General features: G+C 38.1%; 1 protein-coding gene across 1 annotated transcript in view; it reads left to right on the forward strand.

Moving 5' to 3' along the window:
• The window catches only part of LOC107699145 (neurexin-1a-like), a 162,232-nt gene that overhangs the window by 41,259 nt on the left and 101,367 nt on the right, over window positions 1-19,606 (forward strand). Inside the window, exons 4-6 of the mRNA XM_016500329.1 lie at window positions 8,931-9,232; window positions 14,553-14,576; window positions 18,353-18,514. Of these exons, the coding sequence (XP_016355815.1) occupies window positions 8,931-9,232; window positions 14,553-14,576; window positions 18,353-18,514 (488 nt within the window). The remainder of the gene's footprint in view (window positions 1-8,930; window positions 9,233-14,552; window positions 14,577-18,352; window positions 18,515-19,606) is intronic.

Here is a 19,606-nt window from a genome sequence, read left to right on the forward strand (position 1 = left end):
GTATATATATATATATATATATATATATATATATACATACATACAGATGCTTCTGATATCAACGTGCTCACAGATATTTTTTTTTAATGATCAGATACCTGCACCACAGATGAATCCTGCTGACTTTCACTTGAGTCTCTTCAAACTGTTTTCCTCTGAGAGTGCTGCGCTGTACCAACATCAGATGTTAAACTACAAATAAGCTTTCTTTTTTAAATATAAAAAAAAAATTTAAATAATATATAATTTTTTTTTCTTTTCTTTTCTTGAATCCATGGAAAGAAGCAACACTTTGGAAATACCAGGTATGATTTACTTGTTTCACTTGTTGAACAGGATCTGTTTTCAGGAATGATACAAATTCTGTTCACATCTCTGTGTTTAAATCTTTTACCTTCATAATGTATATTTTGAATATACTGTGCTGTAAATAAAATACAAATAATCAAATACCCCATTATTTTAATTTCCTCACCTTCTTTCTTACCTGCTTCACAGTCACACTGTTGGGCCATTAGGTCTCTCAGGTGTGAATCACATAAATACTCATGGTCATTGTCACTCCCTCTCATACCGCCTTTCTGACACAAAACATGTCTTACAAAAGTTAGATCAATATATTGTATTGTTTTTTTGTTTTTTTTGTGAATGATTGAGCAGGATGATTTTCACATCATGTTGTAGCAAAAAATTCTAGTCTACCACATCCAGTTCTCAAAAGTCTTTTGAAAAAATGTGTCTAAATGTGTTTTATGTATTTTTTATGTATGTGCCTTATTTTAGTGACCTAAAAAATACTTTTTTTACTAAACACGCATAAATGTTTTTTTTTTTTTTTTAAAGTACAAACTTGTACATACATGCTGCTCACATATTATTGTAACCCAGTTTGTGCTGAATACAGTGTTTAATATATTAAATATATTTAGAAACTGAAAAAAGTACAAATGTCAGGGTATGTCAGTTCTTCTCCAGGGCCCCAAATCCCCCTCAGACCCCGGAGGGTTAAGACTTGCAAGTGCTCTCATTGAGAGCTTACTGTTTTGAGTTTGGGGCAAATGACTGTAAGGTTGTCCTCAAACCCAAGTTAATTTATGTACCTGAAGTGCTCTCTACTCAGTTCAGAGCACAGGTCATCACCCTGTTAGCTCTTACCTATGATGAGCAGGGATCTAACTTACTTTTCCCGGTCTGGGCCCTCAGGATTTATGTGGAGCGCTATAGCCAATTTTGGCAGTCAGAGCAGCTCTTTGTGTGCTTCGGAGGCTGCTCTAAAGGGTTGCCAGTTAGAAAACAGAAATTATCCCAAGGGATAGTTGACGTGATAGCCCTGGCTTATGCCTCAGTGGGCTCTGAGTTCCCCATTGGAGTGAGGGCCCACTCCACTAGGGGGATGGCCTCCTCCTGGGCTTGGTCCAGTGGAGGCTGGTCGTCGCCTTCTACCTTTGCTAGGTTTTATAACCTGGACATCCCTACTCTTCAGGCATGGAACTTGTCCACTTAATTGTCTTCCCACGCTAGTAAGTGGTCTAGACTGTCTTGAATGAATGCTCCAGCCGGTGGCCCAATAATTAGTCTATGTTTCTTAGGGCCTTCCTGGTGGCGCCCTAGGGCTAGGTACACAGGACGGCTTCCGTTCTGCGCTTATAGCATGGCACTATGGTATATCGTTCCCCAAGTGTGATAGATGGAATGTGAGAGACTGTTTCGATGGGGAACGCTTCGGTTACTAACTTAACCTTAGTTCCCCGAAATAACGAGAACGAGCGTTGCATTGTTTTTTTGTTTTTTTTTCTCTCAATCAAACAATTTTGATGGATGTGTGTAGCTAGTTTCTTTAAATTGCTTTTTTAAAAACTGTTTAACTGATAGTATTAATTGGTTAAAATTCTTACTGTCAGTTAAGAGTTAACAGATTAATTATGGTCATCCCTAGAAGCCACATATTCATTTGAAAATGCATTGCCAATGGTAAAATATTCCATTAAGGTGTATCATATTAATAAAGTATTTTCTTGTAATAAATACTTATATAATAATTTAATTGTTTGCAATTTTGAGGTAAGTGTGTTTTTAGGGTAAAATCAAATTATCTTCCTCCTTTATGAGATTAGCCTGCTTCCTCTTCTTGGCTGGGTTACGTTTCTACATGTCGTAAACTCTAGGGGCAAGGCTTCTAAACCAGGGTGTTTTTAGAGGTGTGATTTTTATATGATGATTCATTCGTCATTCATACGATGGGATTGGCGGTATATGAATGTTTCATGAACCACACATGAACCGTGTTGTAAGTTGATTTGTGTGCTCAGATAAATGAGGGTCAAGGAGATCAGCTTGCCCTGAGACCACAGAAGGATCTGATGTGCCAGTTTGTAAAGTGGGTGCAACCACAAACCTCCCTGATGATTTATGTAAAAGACCACCAATGTGTTGTCTGTGCGGACAAGCACATGATGGCCCCTCGGGTCTGGGAGGAAATGTATCAAAACTAGAAAGACAGCCATCATCTCCAGGCAGTTTATGTGCCACGAAAGATGATGCATTGGACCTGATTTCGGTCATAATCTTAGTGTCAACATTTTGAAACTGTATCTTGTTACGATTTAGTTGATGCAGATCTCTCTCTGGAACATGCCCTATGGCCTCCTTCTCTAAGAGAGTCTTTACCTCTTGTTTCATTACCAGAGCCTACTCGGGGCCCACCACTGTGGGTAGGACCCCGTTGAAACAAGGGGGAGGAGAACCGAACTGGATTCTGCAGCCTCTTCTATAGTCTGCAGGACCCACTGAGACACTATTGGCAGAAGCTTCCACGCTGCCAAATAGTCTACTAACGGAAACAACCCCTCGAGACTGATCTCTGGTATATCTCGAATAGTTAGCTCACTGCCCTGATGTGGATGTCTGGCATGACAGGGAACAACCAAATGCACTTTTTAATAACCTCCTTGGAGGATGTGAGCCTCCCAGTACCGCAATCTCTCCGGGCAGACACTGAGATATCTATGGAAACTGCTGCACCCCAAAGCACAGTGGGGTTGGCAGAATATTCCTCTGAGGGCACAGAGGAGAAGTAATGAGGTGTGAGCCACTTCACCCCTAAGTAGTCTGCCCTTAGAAGCCTGAGCACTGTGGCATCAGGACCTTTTTCGTGACTGACAGAGGTATCAATCTCTCGAGACTGACCTCTGGTATAGGTTGAGTAACCTGTCCGGTGCCCTGAAACGGCTTGCCGACAGAGGACAACCAAACATGCTTCTCCAGCACCCTCCTTAGAGGAAGTGATCCTCCCAGTTCTGCAACATTCCTAGGCAGAGACCGGACCAAAAACTCACTGGAAACCACTGTGCCCCGAAACACCAAAGGTGATGGGGTTGACAGACTGGCTTCCCGTGGGCACAGAAGAGAAGTGGGCACACCAAAACATGGTGTGAGCCCCTTCCATTTGGAGGGGCCTGCCATCATAGTCCTGAGCCCTGCAGCATCAGGAATGAAGCCCTCCTTGAGAGAATGATGGTCCTCAGATCTGTCTGCCCTTGCGAGTACTTCGGCAACGAGTGATGCCTCAACCCCTAGTCTCTCTGAGGGGGGCTTGAGTAGCAACAATCAGCTCCTCTATATTGACATCTATATCTATATCGTTTCCCCCGGAGACCCGTAATGCACGTGTTGCCTCGGCAATGCGAGAGTCTTATATTGCATTAGACTTTCTTCCCTCGAGAAGAGGAGCTGATGGTGCATGCTCTGCTCCAAAACAAACGGCACATGCATCGTGTGTATCCCTGCCCGTGAAGTAGTGAGGGCAAGGAGGAACATGCAATTTAAAATGTTTGGTCTGGATATGCTTTATACCTTCCTGGTCACGTCACGCGCTATGTGTGCCACGCCATTGGATTGATTACACACGTGCTTCAAGATGCAGTCACGCAGAAATGTTTACAAAGCGTCACTACTTCCGATGCAGCTCGAGTTCCCTTGAAAGGGAACCAGGAACTGAAGGAACGGGATGACTGTGATGGCTGTCATTTAGGAGCAGATATGTGGCATATAGGTGGAGAGGCACTCTATATAAGACTACGTTTCCTAAAGAAAGATATTGTAAACATGCAATTCAGAGTTTTTTTTTTCAAGATCACAGGCCACTCTGGCCAACCTCTGTCAACTCATATGTTTGTAGCCAAATAATTTAGAACTCTTGTTGTTGTTGTGTGCTTGCCCAATAGTCAAAATAACTGAGAATCGAGGTCAGAGATGAATCCATCCTTCACTGTAAAACCGAATCAGTTCACAGTACTCAAAACTTTTGTGGTAACCGATTACCTAAGAAAATGTAAGTACATGTAATATATTTTTTAATTACACTTTTTAACTTGAAACTTTATGTCAACTGGACTCATTTATTTTGTCTTTTTTTTCAGTAAGTTTAAAGTTCTCTTGACTCATATTATATTATATTTATGCTCATATCTTTTAACCTTTAAATACTAAATATATTTAATTCAATACCACTTAGTGATGCTAAGTTTAACTTGCTTACACTGAGTAATAAATTTAATTTTACACAACTTAAATCTACTCAAAAGATCAAACATTAACAGATAGTAATTCAATATAATTGACAGATTTAAAATAAATTCTCAAAGAAAATGTACAGACTCCACTAGTAAAATGCAAGTTATTTATTAACTTTTAAAACACCCTGCATTTTCACAGGCATTAACAATTAGCAGAACAATTCAGAATAAAAACACAGGCACTTCACCCTAAATGAGTTTCTGCCTTAAAAGTTGACAGTTATACCATTCTGAAAAAAACCTTTTCAATGGTGCTCACAATCATCGATGGCTGAACCGTCTTGTGCATGACAAATATTAAAGTGACAACATTGAACTAAACATGCTGGATGGCACAAAAACGAACTGAAAACTCAGTGATCCATTCAATAATAAAGAGTTTTGCAACGGAGACATTTTGTGATGAAGCAGAGGATATCTCTGAAAATTACAATAACTTTGCTCATCCCTTGACAACACATTACCAAATAATTTTAAATTCAACAAAAAATGTTTACAGACATTTTTAACAAGCAGTGGAATGTTGCCATTTATATTTGTGCTGTTACTTTGACCAAGAACAAGAACTAGCACAAGAATGTATGCATAATTACGTTGATGCCTACTTCAACAAATCATTTTTCATATTCAGCAGGGATGGTTTCAGTGGTTTGCTGCAGTGTTAATTTTGTTGACGAATAATTTTCGTCATAATTGTCGTCAACGACATTTTTTTCACCGACGATAACGAACTAAAACTCTTTTTGAATGACAAAAACTATGACGTAAATCTATTGACATTTTCATCAACGAATAAAAACGAGATGAAAATGTTAGGGAGGGATGATTTGGGAAGAGAAGAGATTCATTCAGAACAAATCTGCTGCGTGGTTCGGAGGTTAGATGCATATATGAACATAAGCTAAAATACACTTGCTGCACGTCGCATAAAGTAAGAGAAGAGCAGACATATGGATAAATCTGACGACGCAAGAGAGAACTCAATTCGGTCCGGTTTTCAGAGCACAGACACTGAAGCATACACACACAGAGAGCGCGTCTCACAGTGCGCGAGTACTCTTTCGCGTCGCATGAACTGAAATTACACACAAAATGTCGAATTGCCGACAGAGCAATGTCGAATTGTCCTTTTTAACGAGTATTCACGTAAACACAGTTGATTACGTCTTAAGTGAACGTAAACAGTAGGGAGAACGTGTATCAGTACATTGCATCCATTGCAGCTGTGCATTCGGTTTTAAAGGGACAGCAGCCTAATTTAGTTGCTATTGTCCGAGTCATTGATGTTAATCAAGCAGCAACAGAAAGACAGAAAATCACGAACTGCTCTTGACTGAAAAACTTTAGTAGCCCTAAAGATTCATCTAAATTTATTTATAGAAATAAATATGTCTGCTTGAAAGAATGAAGAATATGATAAGCAAGTTGCTATAAATAATGCATAATTAGCCTATATAACCATTGGTATTTCATTAAAAAGAAGACCATGTTCTTGTTCTTTATGAGAAGTGGTTTTATTTAATTTTAACATAAAGTCATGTTGTGTGTCACAGCAGTTAAATCGGTGTCTATCATGATAAAACCTTAATATCAAACCTATATAATGAGTTTGGAAATTTTAGAGAAATGCTTAATAAATGCACTGTTACTAAACCCATTAGATTTTAGCCGACTACATTTACTGTAATTTAGTCGACTAAAATCTTATGATATTTAGTCGACTAAAACTAGACTAAAACTAAAAACAATTCAGATGGCTAAAATATGACTAAAACTAAATAGCATTTTAATCAAAAGACTATGACTAAAACTAAATCAAAATTTGTTGTCAAAATTAACACTGGTTTGCTGTCATCTAAACACACCAGCATTTTCTGAATTAATGTGATTATACTCCAAATTGAAAGCATAGTTAAGGCCAAACAACAATACAAATTCCTCAGCCAACCTGGGAAGATCCCTCAAAACAATGCTCCCCTCAAGTACTCCCCTCAACGAAGACTTTCTCAGCACTGAAGGGGTCTGTCACAGATGTCAGGAGAGCAACAGTAGTGTCGCAGATATCTGGCTCCTCTTCTTGCTGCAAAATGTAATCAATGCAATTATCAGGAGAGTTTCAGAACCAAGGTCACAAGTCATATACTATATGCTCATTGTTTCTCCCTTCTTTTTTTCTGCATCACTCACATGGCAATATGTACAGTATACTGAAGGTTAGGTAAGTAAGGTACGGAGGTGGTAATAATCTCTTTTCCTATCAATACTGGCTGTGACATGAATCTTTTCAAATGTAACATTCACTTAACATTCATATTCTATAGAAGCGATACAGTACCATGAGGCTGCAACAGTTTATGGATGACTTCTATCCTTATAGAAAAGATCCATGTCAGAAATCCTATCAGTGCTGTGGATTTGTCCCCTTTACTTCATAGGTTGTTTCCATTCATCAAAAGGAAGAAATGATTACAACCACTAATAACCCTTTAATGTGCACACATTTAGGTTTGTTTATATGTTTGTATGATTTGATATTAAGAGTGCTTGCATCGAAGGTCTTGAAGAACTCCAAATCATTCTCGCGTAGGTACACAGGAAGTGCACGAAGGGACAAAGTGTGTCTCGTGTTGACATCATGTTCCTCCTGGATTAACAAATCAAAAGTAATAATTTTTGTAGACATATTTTGACACTTGTTCTCTGCAGTCAGTACAGGAAACTAATCAAACAAAGGATAGGTTGTGTAACTCTAGTAATAATACTAGAACATTAGAATACTTAACTAAGCTTAGAATAGATAACTAAGCTAGCTGACTGTCAACGGTGCATAAAAAAAGAAAACGATTTACTTAGCAAGTGACAGCGCTTATAACAAAAAGCAGGACCAAACACTTTTTAGAGTCAGCAGGCATCGAGTTGCACAAAAAAATTTAAATTCACTGTTCATGAATATCATGAGGCTCAAAAAGGCTGCATTATTTTTAAGCATTCAACTACCAGTTGTATTTCAGCATAAATCATACCCAGATGTCAATGCAGATGCCACACCACTTGCCCTCCACTTGAGCCTACAAAAAAGAATAAGAACACTAATAGAAGCTTAATACATTGTTTGTTGGACATTTATCACAAACATAATCAGTCATACATGCTCATTTAATATCAGGTAGCCTACCTACACTCTTAAAAATAAAGGTGCTTCAAAAGGTTCTTCAAGCGATGCCATAGAAGAACCATTTTTGGTTCCACAAAGAACCATTCAGTCAAAGGTTCTTTAAAGAACCATCTCTTTCTTACCTTTTTATAATCTGAAGAACCTTCTTTTGCCACAAAGAACATTTTGTGAGACAGAAAGGTTCTTCAGATGTTAAAGGTTCTTTATGGAACCATTTAGACAAAAAGGTTCTTCTATGGCATCGTGAAGCACCTTTATTTTTAAGAGTGTACGTTGTGAAAGCTGTAAATCTGTTGTCATGCCGTCATTAACTTTACGTCTTCACTAACCATAGGCTAATTTATACTGCTCATTTACTACTTTCACACTGCAATGCTCATATGTAAAATGATGAAGAATTAACTGCATGCCTTCCACAAATCAGGATGACTCCCTCCAAAAAGGCACTGAACAATAAAAAGGTCACGTTTCACGGCTAACTTTAGTAAAAGAACCAAGCTGCTGTATTTTTTTCAGACAATGCTGTGACCTGAAAAATACACCACGTGGTTGTCATGCTCACTACATTTACTTTAACGCTTACACCTGCTAATCTATAGTCAAGGTGTAAAGAATATAAACTAAAAGCTAACGTTATATTACATTAATCTCTCCATGGATACCTCGATAATCGAAACATTAGGTGTACATGAGGTTGCACTTTTCCAACAGATACCTAAGCTAGCTAACTGTCAACGGTATATAAAAAAGAAAACAATTTACTTACCAAGTGACAGTGCTTATAACAAAAAGCAGGACCAAACTTGTGAAAATTATCGGTTGACTCGCTGATGAGGCTTGCAGGTACATGCAAAAATCATCAAATGTTCATATCCATTTTGCATGCGAATCTTTCATGCCCGCTGATTTTTTTGAAAGCCTGCAACGACGTTGATGACGTCAGACGCTACATACGACTGGATACTCATAAAGTATTATTTAACAGGCAATGTTTACTCAAGTAATTATATTCCATTAAAATTAAAACCTCATTACTCGTTAATAGAACGCAAAATTTATTGTTTTGTTAACTAAATGCCAAGTTTTAAGTACTATATTGATGTTGTTTATAAGTTAATAGAACTGTTAGGGCTTACAGTGTTGTCAGGTTTTTAACTTGTCTTTTTCTTCTTTGTTTTCAGAAATGGAAGAATATGTGGCGACATTCAAAGGTTTAGAATACTTCTGCTATGACCTTTCTCTGAGCCCAATCCAAAGCAGCAGCGATGAAATCACGCTGTCATTCAAAACACTGCAGAGAAATGGACTGATGCTGCACACTGGAAAATCTGCTGACTATGTCAACCTGGCACTGAAAAACGGAGCAGTGTCTCTCGTCATAAATTTGGGTTCTGGGGCGTTTGAAGCTCTGGTGGAGCAAGTCAATGGGAAATTTAATGACAATCAATGGCATGATGTGAAAGTAGCAAGGAATTTGCGTCAGGTAATAGAGCTACAGGAGCTAAGGCTGCACCAAACAGATAAAGAGTAATGATTCTGTCAATATAGCATTACGTAAAGTGAAATTATCACTTTATATGGTATTAACATTACCATAGAAATAATTCCTAAGAGCCAAAAATACCTCTTTTTAGCAGGGTCATGTTTACATACCTAACAAAAACTAATTTATACTTGATTTGTATCTCTTGAAATGGCTTCTGAAAAGCATGATTGTCTGCAGGCATGTATGCTAGGTATTAAAGCAGGGTTAACTCTGCGCTTGGAGAGCAACCTTCTTGCCATCTTCAGTTCCAGCCTTGCTACTGTAAATGCCTTTCATTTTCAAGTAATCCTGAACCACTAGCTGGTGGCTTTTATTAAAATTGGAGCTCAACCTTCCAGGACAGTGGCTCTCAAGGAGCAGGGTTGGCTACCCCTGTAAAACCAAACAGTTTATTTATTGACAAATTACTTATTTATAGTTAACTCTGCACAATAAATAGGACAAGAAATTAAGGAATACTTTTGCCTATGCCTTTAACAACACCTTGACTCCAGGCCTACCACAACAATTTCAGCCACTGTTCACTGGAGACATTCCAAAACCTAAAGAGTTGCTTGCTTAGACAGCATTTTTAGGCATCATATCTGCACTCCAAATTGGAAACCAAAAATCGAAGGCACCTTTATAACAACCCCAGAACGGACTGTGACAAGCACAGTACATCCAATATTTGCTGTGTGTATTTTTGTTTTTAGATTAAGTCATTATCTTAGCATCATGCCATCGAACATCAACCATAAATTAGGCTGGGTTTCTTGTGCACTTCACACAGGAGCAATATTGGTGTGGGATGTTTGAGTAACTTTTAACAGAGATGCCTACAATGTCTATATAAAGTGTGCACACCCCTGTTAAAATTGTAGCTCTTTGAGGTGTAAAAAAAAATATCTATTTAAAAATCATGTCACATCTTTTGAAGAATGGCCTAAAAAATAAAACCTAAAAAATAAAACATGAACACTGACACAGAAGCTAGGATAGGTGTGGTATGTGTCATTATTACATTATTATTATTACTATTGTTATTACATCATTATTATTATTATTATTATTCATTTTATTATTATTGATATTACTGTTGCCGTCATCACAAGGTATTATTGTTATCATCACCATCTTTAGTATTATTATTATTATTATTATTATTATGAATGCTAGTACTACTTAAATACTACTACTATTATAAAAAAAATCAAGAACATGATACAGTCTTATTTAAAAAGACTGGCTACTGTTGTTAAAATCAAAAAGTGTTTCAATACAGTATTCGTTGAAATTAATGCATTTTCTTTTTTTTCCCCCTTAAAAAAGTTTATATTTGTTTGTTACATGAATTTTGTTGATTTCAGTATTACATTAAATGTGGAAAAAGATCTGACATGATTTTACTTGGGTTCACTTAAAAGTTTCAATTTTATAAGTGGAGTAGACTTTTTATACCCATTGCATGTAATGCATTCCAAATCAATCATTTGTGAGGTGCAATTGGGTTTAAATTACCTGGCTATTCAGATAGTACAGACAGAGCACAAGGTTTTGGAACAGGACCATGATGTCCATTTTTTATTGTAAAATGAGTATCAACTAAATAGCAAAGATAAAGCCAGATTTACTAAACAGGGCAAATTAGCACAAGACTGAAATCCCATAAAAGCGTTGATGGGAGTGGAAAGTTCTGCGGGTGAATTAATAAGCAAATTAAAGAACACAGACACAGTAAGCTCATATCCATAATGACCAACACAATCTACCAAGAGCAGTACAACAACTATTTGCAGGCATGTCAACCACAAAATGAGTTGACATGTTTTTTGTTGGGGTGTTACATAATGGTGCAAATGCCACTAAACTGACTACTGCAAACCTTAGTAAATCACCTTGCATTATTCTTTTAAATACTCTCCTCCAATAAAATGTTGTGCCTGAAAGGGAAACTCCTACGAATGCATATGCAATTGTCACGATAGTAGGTCTCGTCTTTGTTTTCTCCGGACTCCATTTCCCATAACCCCTTCCTAGGAACTCATTATCACACCACACCTGTTTCCCATCTGTGACACTATAAATGTTGCACTCATCCACACACACACATTGCTGATTGTTGTTAGCCTGTTATCTTGTCTAGTTTCTGCCTTGCCTTCGTGTTTTGTTCTTGGACTGTTTACTAGTGATGCAAAGTCCGATTCATTTCCGCGAACCGGTTCTTTTCGGACAGATCGGCTCATTGAACCGGTTCAAAAAGCCGATTCATCGGTTCCTGACGTCATCAAGCAATAACGTCTCTAAGCATTTCTCTATGCAACTCAATGAAAAATTCAAATAAGTAATTTGTGTCAACACATATTGAAACATTCAAAAAATAATGTTATTTGTGTGAAAGCATATTGATGATTATTGCCATATAATTCACTTAAGTTAATGGTGTTTGTGGTCACAGTTTCATTCGCGGATCCTTTATGTCAGATACGACTGACTGAGCAATATGGGAAGACACAAAGCAACCAATAGCATTGTTGAATGGGCTGAGATATGGACTGCCACTAACTTGCCAGCAGTTTATATGTGTTTTTCCAAATAAAAGACAACTGTTAACCATAAGTTAACATATTCCATGGTGTGCCATAGCCAAGCCACATATGGCTCTCAGTTGTGTGTTATCATCTGGACCATATATCTCAAAATAATTGTCATCCAAAAGAAAATTCCCTCCAATTCTAAATCCATGGCAAAACATATACGGTTAAGTTTGGCCCATATGTGCTCAGCCATGCCATACCTAGGCCAAATGTGACAGCTATCAGCCACATTTGGCCCAAACGTTGTTGCTATCTGGGTATTGACTAGCCTACAACTTAGATAAGATTCCTAAAAATTTCACACCTACAGCACACATTACAGACATTGATGCACAAACGTGGATATGTTCTACATGTCTAAACTATAAAGAATTAATAAACTTATAAACTTTATTTCATATAAGTCTTATAAACTCCTTGATTTCGCTTAAGCAACTTTAAATATAAAATGCATGCACAATAAACTATTGTAAAATTTATTTACATCACTCGACAGAAAGGTTTTTGCAGGTTTTAATAAAATGTAAATTAATAACAGTCATAACAAACAAGCATATTTCCAATACGCGCCTCAGGCTTGCACAGTAGCGTCAACTCACTTGTCAGAATCTTCGGTAATCCTCGGCAAACTTCACCACGGCTCATTTGGTTCTTGTTGAGTCCTCGGTAATCCATGGCAAACTTCGACAGTTGGTTGAACCGGCTCAATCGGTTCTTTTTGAGTTGGACATGCTACTTCGGCTGTGCGTCCTGCATCATCAACCTGGAACTAAAGTTCGATTCAGTTCGATTTGTGAACCGGCTCAACCGGTTACTTCCTGAGAACCGGCTCAAAAGAACGATTCGTTCAAGAACTGAACATCACTAGTCTCCAGACGATTGTTATAGACCCGTAGCAGACTTTATTAAATTTGTTCTCGATTTAAATTGCTCTAATTTCTTTGTTGAAGTAAATTATGATAACTGTTCAGTCCCTATCCAGAGGGATGTTGGCACTCTAGCAGCAGTGAAACCAGACATTAACAATCTTCTCTGAACTAATGTAAAGTTGTAGGAAGAATCATCATTTAACAACATAAGACAAGGATCAAGGTCAAACTGCAACTTTGTGATATGTTTTAGTACTTGAACTACATGTTTCCAAAAATTGGACGATCACGCTTTTAATAAAGCCTTGCAGATGGATCCTCAACTCTGTTGTTACGCCTCCAACGTTACAGAATAATCAGCCATACCCGGATCCAGCGGCTTTATTGGATGTTTACAGTCCAACCAACATGGAATCAGCAGCAGTGGAGATCATGCGCCTTCGTCAAAGTGATCGGTCAATTGAGGACTATGTTACTGACTTCCTTGAATTGGCAAACATGATTTCAATGGACATTTTATGTTGAATGATATTTTTCTGTGGAGGGCTTTCTGAACCGCTCCGCTTCCTCATGTCACTTCATGAACCTAACTGGACTTTGGAACATTACATTGACATTGCACTGCAAATGAGTGGTTCGTCTTTCACTGTCGGGGCTGTTGAGGAGGAACGTGGCACCGTTCCAGAGACTTGTCATAAAATGGCTGCCAACACAAGGACTTATCACAAAATGGCTACCAATCCAGAACCTGTCTACAAAATGGCCGCCATTCCAGAGTCTCATCACGTCTCAGCTGATCTTCCAGAGTCTGCTTCTGTAACATCGGAGGCGTGACAACAGAGTTGAGGATCCATCTGCAAGGCTTTATTAAAAGCGTGGTCGGACAGGCAGGGGCAAAACAATATATCCAAGGTAATCCAAAAGAGTAATCCACAGAACAGGCAGTAAACAATCACAAACCAGGTAAACAGTCCAAGAACAAAACACAAAGACAAGGCAGAAACTAGACAACATAACAGGCTAACAATAATCAGCAATGTGTGTGTGGATGAGTGCAACATTTATAGTGTCACAGATGGGAAACAGGTGTGGTGTGATAATGAGTTCCTAGGCAGGGGTTATGGGAAGTGGAGTCCAGAGAAAACAAAGACAAGATCCACTATTGTGACAGCAATAAGGTCAGACGCAAAAATAAATATCCACACATTTTCAGCCAATTTTTTTACTGCGTGCCTTTAGTATCTTCTGACAGTAGTCTTTTTTATGCCAAAAGAGGGTTTGTGCTGGCACAAACTGTTAGTAAATCTGGCACATGGTCAGTAAATAGTATACATAATGAAAATGAATGACACTTCATTATAATAAAGCAATAATCCACGAGAGGCATTGTTTATGGTTACCAAGCAACTATTGATCTATAATCAATTTCATCAATATAATCTATAATCAGTTGTCAAATTTTTGAAGAGAATCTGATGTGTTTGGATGTCACTCTTATCAGCTATTTTGATGTCAGTCAAGTAGCTACTGTATAGGAATAGGTGAGTCACTATTTTTTAGAGTCAGATACTAGCATTAATGCATCACATACAGTATAAGCATATCAATTATTTTGTTGGTTTTTATGCAGTTACTAATATGCTTTGTAAAACTAACATTACTCATGGAATGTGTCATGCTACTAACCAACTGTTTCTTTAATGTTTAACAAACTATGTACTAACCTTGGTAATCATCATATCTTTATTTTGTTTGAATAACAGACGTTATTCTATTCACACTTTTTAATTTCCTTTCTCCTTTTCCACAAAGCACTCAGGCATTGGACATGCTATGGTAAACAAACTACATTGTTCGGCAGATATCATTTTAATTGATTCTTATTTTGGGTTTGCCGTATTTTTTATTTTTATTATTTTTTAAAAATATTTTTATCTTTCCTTTATTTGTAGACATAAAAAAAAAAAAATTCAGAACTGGTTGGTCACACCTGGTGTTTGGCATACATTTTTTGACAGTTTTTAAATTTGGTTTTCCAACAGCCTTTTCCCCAATTTTTTTGTCCAGTTCACTTTGAACCACCTTTAAATGCATCATCCTGAGTGTTTTACACAGCAGTGGTTTGAAACATGTCCTAGCTGCCACAGTCAGTTCTATTCCCTCCCATTCTGCATGGCCTGCAAAATGCTGTGCTGATAAAATTAATCCGTAATCTGTGTTTGCCTTTGACTCCATTTTTTTTTTTTTTAACTCTAGTCCCTCCATGTGCCACTTCTTGAAATTGTTAAGTATTTTAATATGACACCGCTCTACATACACATAAAATTCACATAAAATCTGACTTGACTTTTTATGTGAATGCACAAAAAAGTAAGTGTCATGAGATTTTAATTTCTTCGCCAAACTGTGGCACTGCTTCAAACAGATTTCAATTTAAACCCATTTGCATGGTTTTCTTTTAATGTACTTACAAGCAAACATACTAAAAATACTTTCCTAGTTACTAACACCATTTTTGTGTCTGTCAATTAATTTTAAGTTGCTATGGGGCATTACTAACATTGTTTTCGGTTTAAAACATTAACACTTAATTATATTTAAGTAAATTAAGTCTTCAAACCTATTCCTTCACAGCCATGCAAAATATCAAAGAAAAAAAGACATAAAAATGGGTTTTAGTTTAAAGGAAATAAAGGAAAAATGTCTGTTTTACTGAATGTAACCCTGGTTCCCAAAGTGGGAAATAAGACACTGTGTAATGAAAATAGGGAACATGTCAGTGGATACAAGGTCTGAAGCCCTATAGAATCACACTAACTCAGATTTTCTGCAAGATGCACACACCTATGCAGTAGAGTCCTGCATTTCAGCCCGATGGGGCCCGACTTATTCACGCCCCTAGGGCCGGGATTTGGGCCAATTTTCACATCATAGCTCACACACGGGCCGGGTATTGGGCCTGTTTTAGGCTTCTCCTTTTTATATTTCAGACATTCATCAATTAAGGTAATGGAAAAGATGCATTGATGGAAACAGCACAAGATCAGGCTGCTGATACTGTAAAGACCGGCTCGCACGGTGTTTAGTGTACCCACTAGCAGCAGCAGCTGGAAGAGTTATAGAAGAAAGGAGGAATGGATTAAAACTAGGACTGGCCCCCCACTAAAGATTTTTCTAGTCATTCATTTAAGCCATTATTCGACTGATCGCACGTTTATATTAATTGAATTAAATATATAGTAAGCCATAATGATCCTTTTAATTTTGCTTGTCTATTCGCGCACAAGCGCAGTCATTAATCTTGCTGCAAAGCACCGGCAAAAGTAATAATGGCTATGAATGTGTCGGGAAAAATAGCAAGGAGATATTTTTTTTATATGTATTAATATACTAGTGTTTTCTGAATCAGTGTCGGCTGCAGACATGAAGCTGACGATTCTGACTTGCCATCTCCTCAGTACAGTGATGCGCCTTCAGAGAGAAATGCACCTTTTTCAAATCAAATTGTTTAATTTTAGAGTAGACATTTCGAACTTGCTATAGATATATTTTTCATATCTGTGAGACATATAGCTTATATTCGCTGAGTTTCAATTCATTTTTGTGCCACGCTCCAGTGCACGGAGACAGAAATGGCAGAAAGCGCGTCCAGTTTGTTCCCCTTCTAGGGAACTCCACACTGAGTCCCCTAGGGGACACTTTGGGGAATGCCATCAGCATGACCGGTGTCTGAAGCATGTGTGAAAACAATTCAAACTCATTGGACCATATACCCACATTAGCGGAGAGCCCAGAGTATGAAAGGGCGCCTGTAATGCACGTCATCAGCTTTTTTTGTCTTCAGGAACCGTCTGTTTGTTCAGAGTGTGTGAAGCACTACGGAGAGTAAAAAGTCGTGCGAGCATTTTAGGAAATGTGTTCTTCAGTGTCAGAGATATTTGACACCTGAGGACACACATGACTTTTGCATTATGTGTCTCAGCAAGGAACACGCGCGTTCATTGCACGAGGGAAAAATTTCCAATGAGGAAGCTCCACTCTCGCCTGTCCCTATTCTCGCGGGATGCGGGGCAGGCATCTGCATCTGCATCTCGCGGCTCGGGTCCCACTGCTGCCGAGGCACGATGGAAACTCGCGTTGTGGGGTTCGCAGGATGAGCTTGCAGAGAGGCTCGAAAAGGGATTGGATCTCTCTAGATCTTCGACCGCAAGCTCAAACGATCGGTAGGATCCAGACACTATTTCTCTTGAGTCTTCGGATCCTGCGGATAGCACCCTGCTGGCGTCATCTGCTCACGAGACCGAGGATGTGGATGTGGTTGGTGACGATAAGGAATGTGAGTAATGGTGGCCACGGAGAGACATCTGTGGCTGAACTTCGCGGAAACTGGGAAGAATCTGAGGATTAGAGACAGGACCAGAAAATTAATGTTTCCACTCGTGCTCCTCTCCCTTCTCGGAATAAAGCACAGAGGAAGCGTGACGCTAAGAAGAAGAAGGGAGACATCAGAGAGGTGATTGACAGGAAGCGTTGTGACCCTCGGTCAGATGTCTCTCCTTGATGTCTCTCCTGAGACATTGTGGGCAAGTCAAGTGTTGATTTGAGAAGGCTAAATTGATCAAATATGGGGTAAAGTCACTGTTGGCCACTGGCCACTTGGTCGTCATTTAAAAAAAACAAAAACTTGTGTTTAACAAACAAAAAATGCTCCAAACATTTTTCTAAATTACCTTAATAAAGAAACAAAAAAGTGAATTATTAAAAAATGTAACTATTTTAATGGCTGCAGCAGTATGGGGAGGAGAAAAAAATAACAGTCAGGGGCTCCAGTTGGAATGGGGCCAAGAATTCTGATAAGCTATCGGTCAATGGCCGGGCTAGGACCTAGATTTGAGGCCAGTGCAGGGCTTTACTATGCAGTAACAGTGTGTATGGCCAGCTATGCAGAGTTTCATTTCCACTTAGAGAACCAGGGTTACATTCAATAACCTAAATGTTCCCTTTCATAGGAAATCAATGCTGCATAATGTCGCAGTGGGAATGATACACATGATACACTGACATTCAGCGTGAGTCAGAACAGGTAGAGAGAGAACGCTTCAGATCCTCCATGTGCTAGCTCCATGAGTCTTCCACTTTGGCAGCAACCTACTTGGTGCTAATAGCTAGGTGGCTAGAATGTGGCCTGATAGTCTCCCACGAAGAAAGCTTTGCAAAGCTCACATTGCATAGAAGCTTGCAGTGTGGGCATCCAGATCCCGAACAAGAACAGGAGACCCATGTCATGCATATCATCCCAGACAATTAATGGAAATAACCCACTTTTAAGGTGGGTTATTCATACCTGAATAAAATCTGAGGTGATTGTGAAATTATAAAGGTGCTGTTATGAAGATCCGTATAGTAGTACTTCAGCACCATCAGCCAATTAATTGCTATGATTCTATACGGCTTCAGACCTTGTGAGCATTGACGTGTTCCTCATTGTGTCATTACACTGCATTGTGTACTGTACCTACCAAAGGGATGCTTTCATAGTGACTAAAGAAACAGAAATTCAGACAGCAGCAAACTGGTATCTGTACATCCTTTTCCTGTGGTTTGTTCTTTAGGTAACAATATCTGTGGATGGAATACTGACCACCACAGGATATACTCAAGAGGACTACACCATGCTTGGATCTGATGACTTTTTCTATGTTGGAGGAAGTCCTAGTACAGCCGACCTGCCGGGATCACCTGTTAGCAACAACTTTATGGGTTGTCTGAGGGAGGTAAAAAACCTGCTACAAGATATTAGTACAGAGGAAGCTTTATAGAGATTTAAAAAGCATTATAAAGCTTCTGTTTCTCTAATGCTAATATATCCATTCATTTTCAAGAGAGAAATAGCCTAAATTGTGTTCGCAGAACAAAGTAGGTTCAAAGAGTCTGTCATTAACCATTATAGATTTTGTAAGGAATTGACTCTTTGCTGAGTCATGTTTTAAAAATGTTACTGACCAATCCTTTCCTAGCCATTATTAGTGAACAAAGAAGTCAATTTCTGTCTGCTCATCACACAGTTATCACTTAATTTTATAAGACATGGAATATAAAACACAAGCCATATGGATGCAATGTTATCCACTTCACAGGAAAGTCAAGGTATGCAACGTATTTTTTAAATAAGAAATTTAAAAACAAAAATCAACAGACCAAAGACTACATTTGACTTGGACTTGACATGTCAGCAGGATTTGAATAAACTATGAATAATAATTATAATGTTACATGTTAATAATAATATTATTAATAATAATAATAATAATATGTTATTCATTAATTTGTTTGTTACAGATATAAATAGCAATAATACTATAGTTCCACTTCTCTTCCTTTGTGTATAATGCTGTACTAGTTCCATTATTTCTTGTGTATATACAAGGCCTGTTTCAATACCCACACGTTTGGCCTTTGCATTTGACCACTTGTACTTACATGACATATTTCTGGTATTTGGCCAAAGTGTTCAAGTGGGCATGAAGACAGCAAGTGTGTGCAGAACTTTTGATTATCTGATAGGACACACTTAAAACATACTGTAGTGTTGTAAAAATGTAGGTAAAGTGTTTACAGAGCTTCATTTACACATTTTGTAGTTGTGTAAATATTTAATTGTGGTTCTGTAAAGCGATATAAAGCAGTTGCAAACATTTTACAACATACTCATTTCTGTACTAAGAAATTGTAAAACACTTATATGCACTTACTTAGTATGTAATATGTAACATATGTAATATATGTTTTTTTTTTAACAGAGGTTGCATAAATGAAAAGGAAAAGATAATTGGAGATTGCAGATTACACAAGACTACAATGTCTGT

The sequence above is a fragment of the Sinocyclocheilus anshuiensis genome, unplaced genomic scaffold, assembly GCF_001515605.1.
Source record: "Sinocyclocheilus anshuiensis isolate Anshui unplaced genomic scaffold, SAMN03320099.WGS_v1.1 scaffold166, whole genome shotgun sequence".
NCBI classification, from domain to species: domain Eukaryota; kingdom Metazoa; phylum Chordata; class Actinopteri; order Cypriniformes; family Cyprinidae; genus Sinocyclocheilus; species Sinocyclocheilus anshuiensis.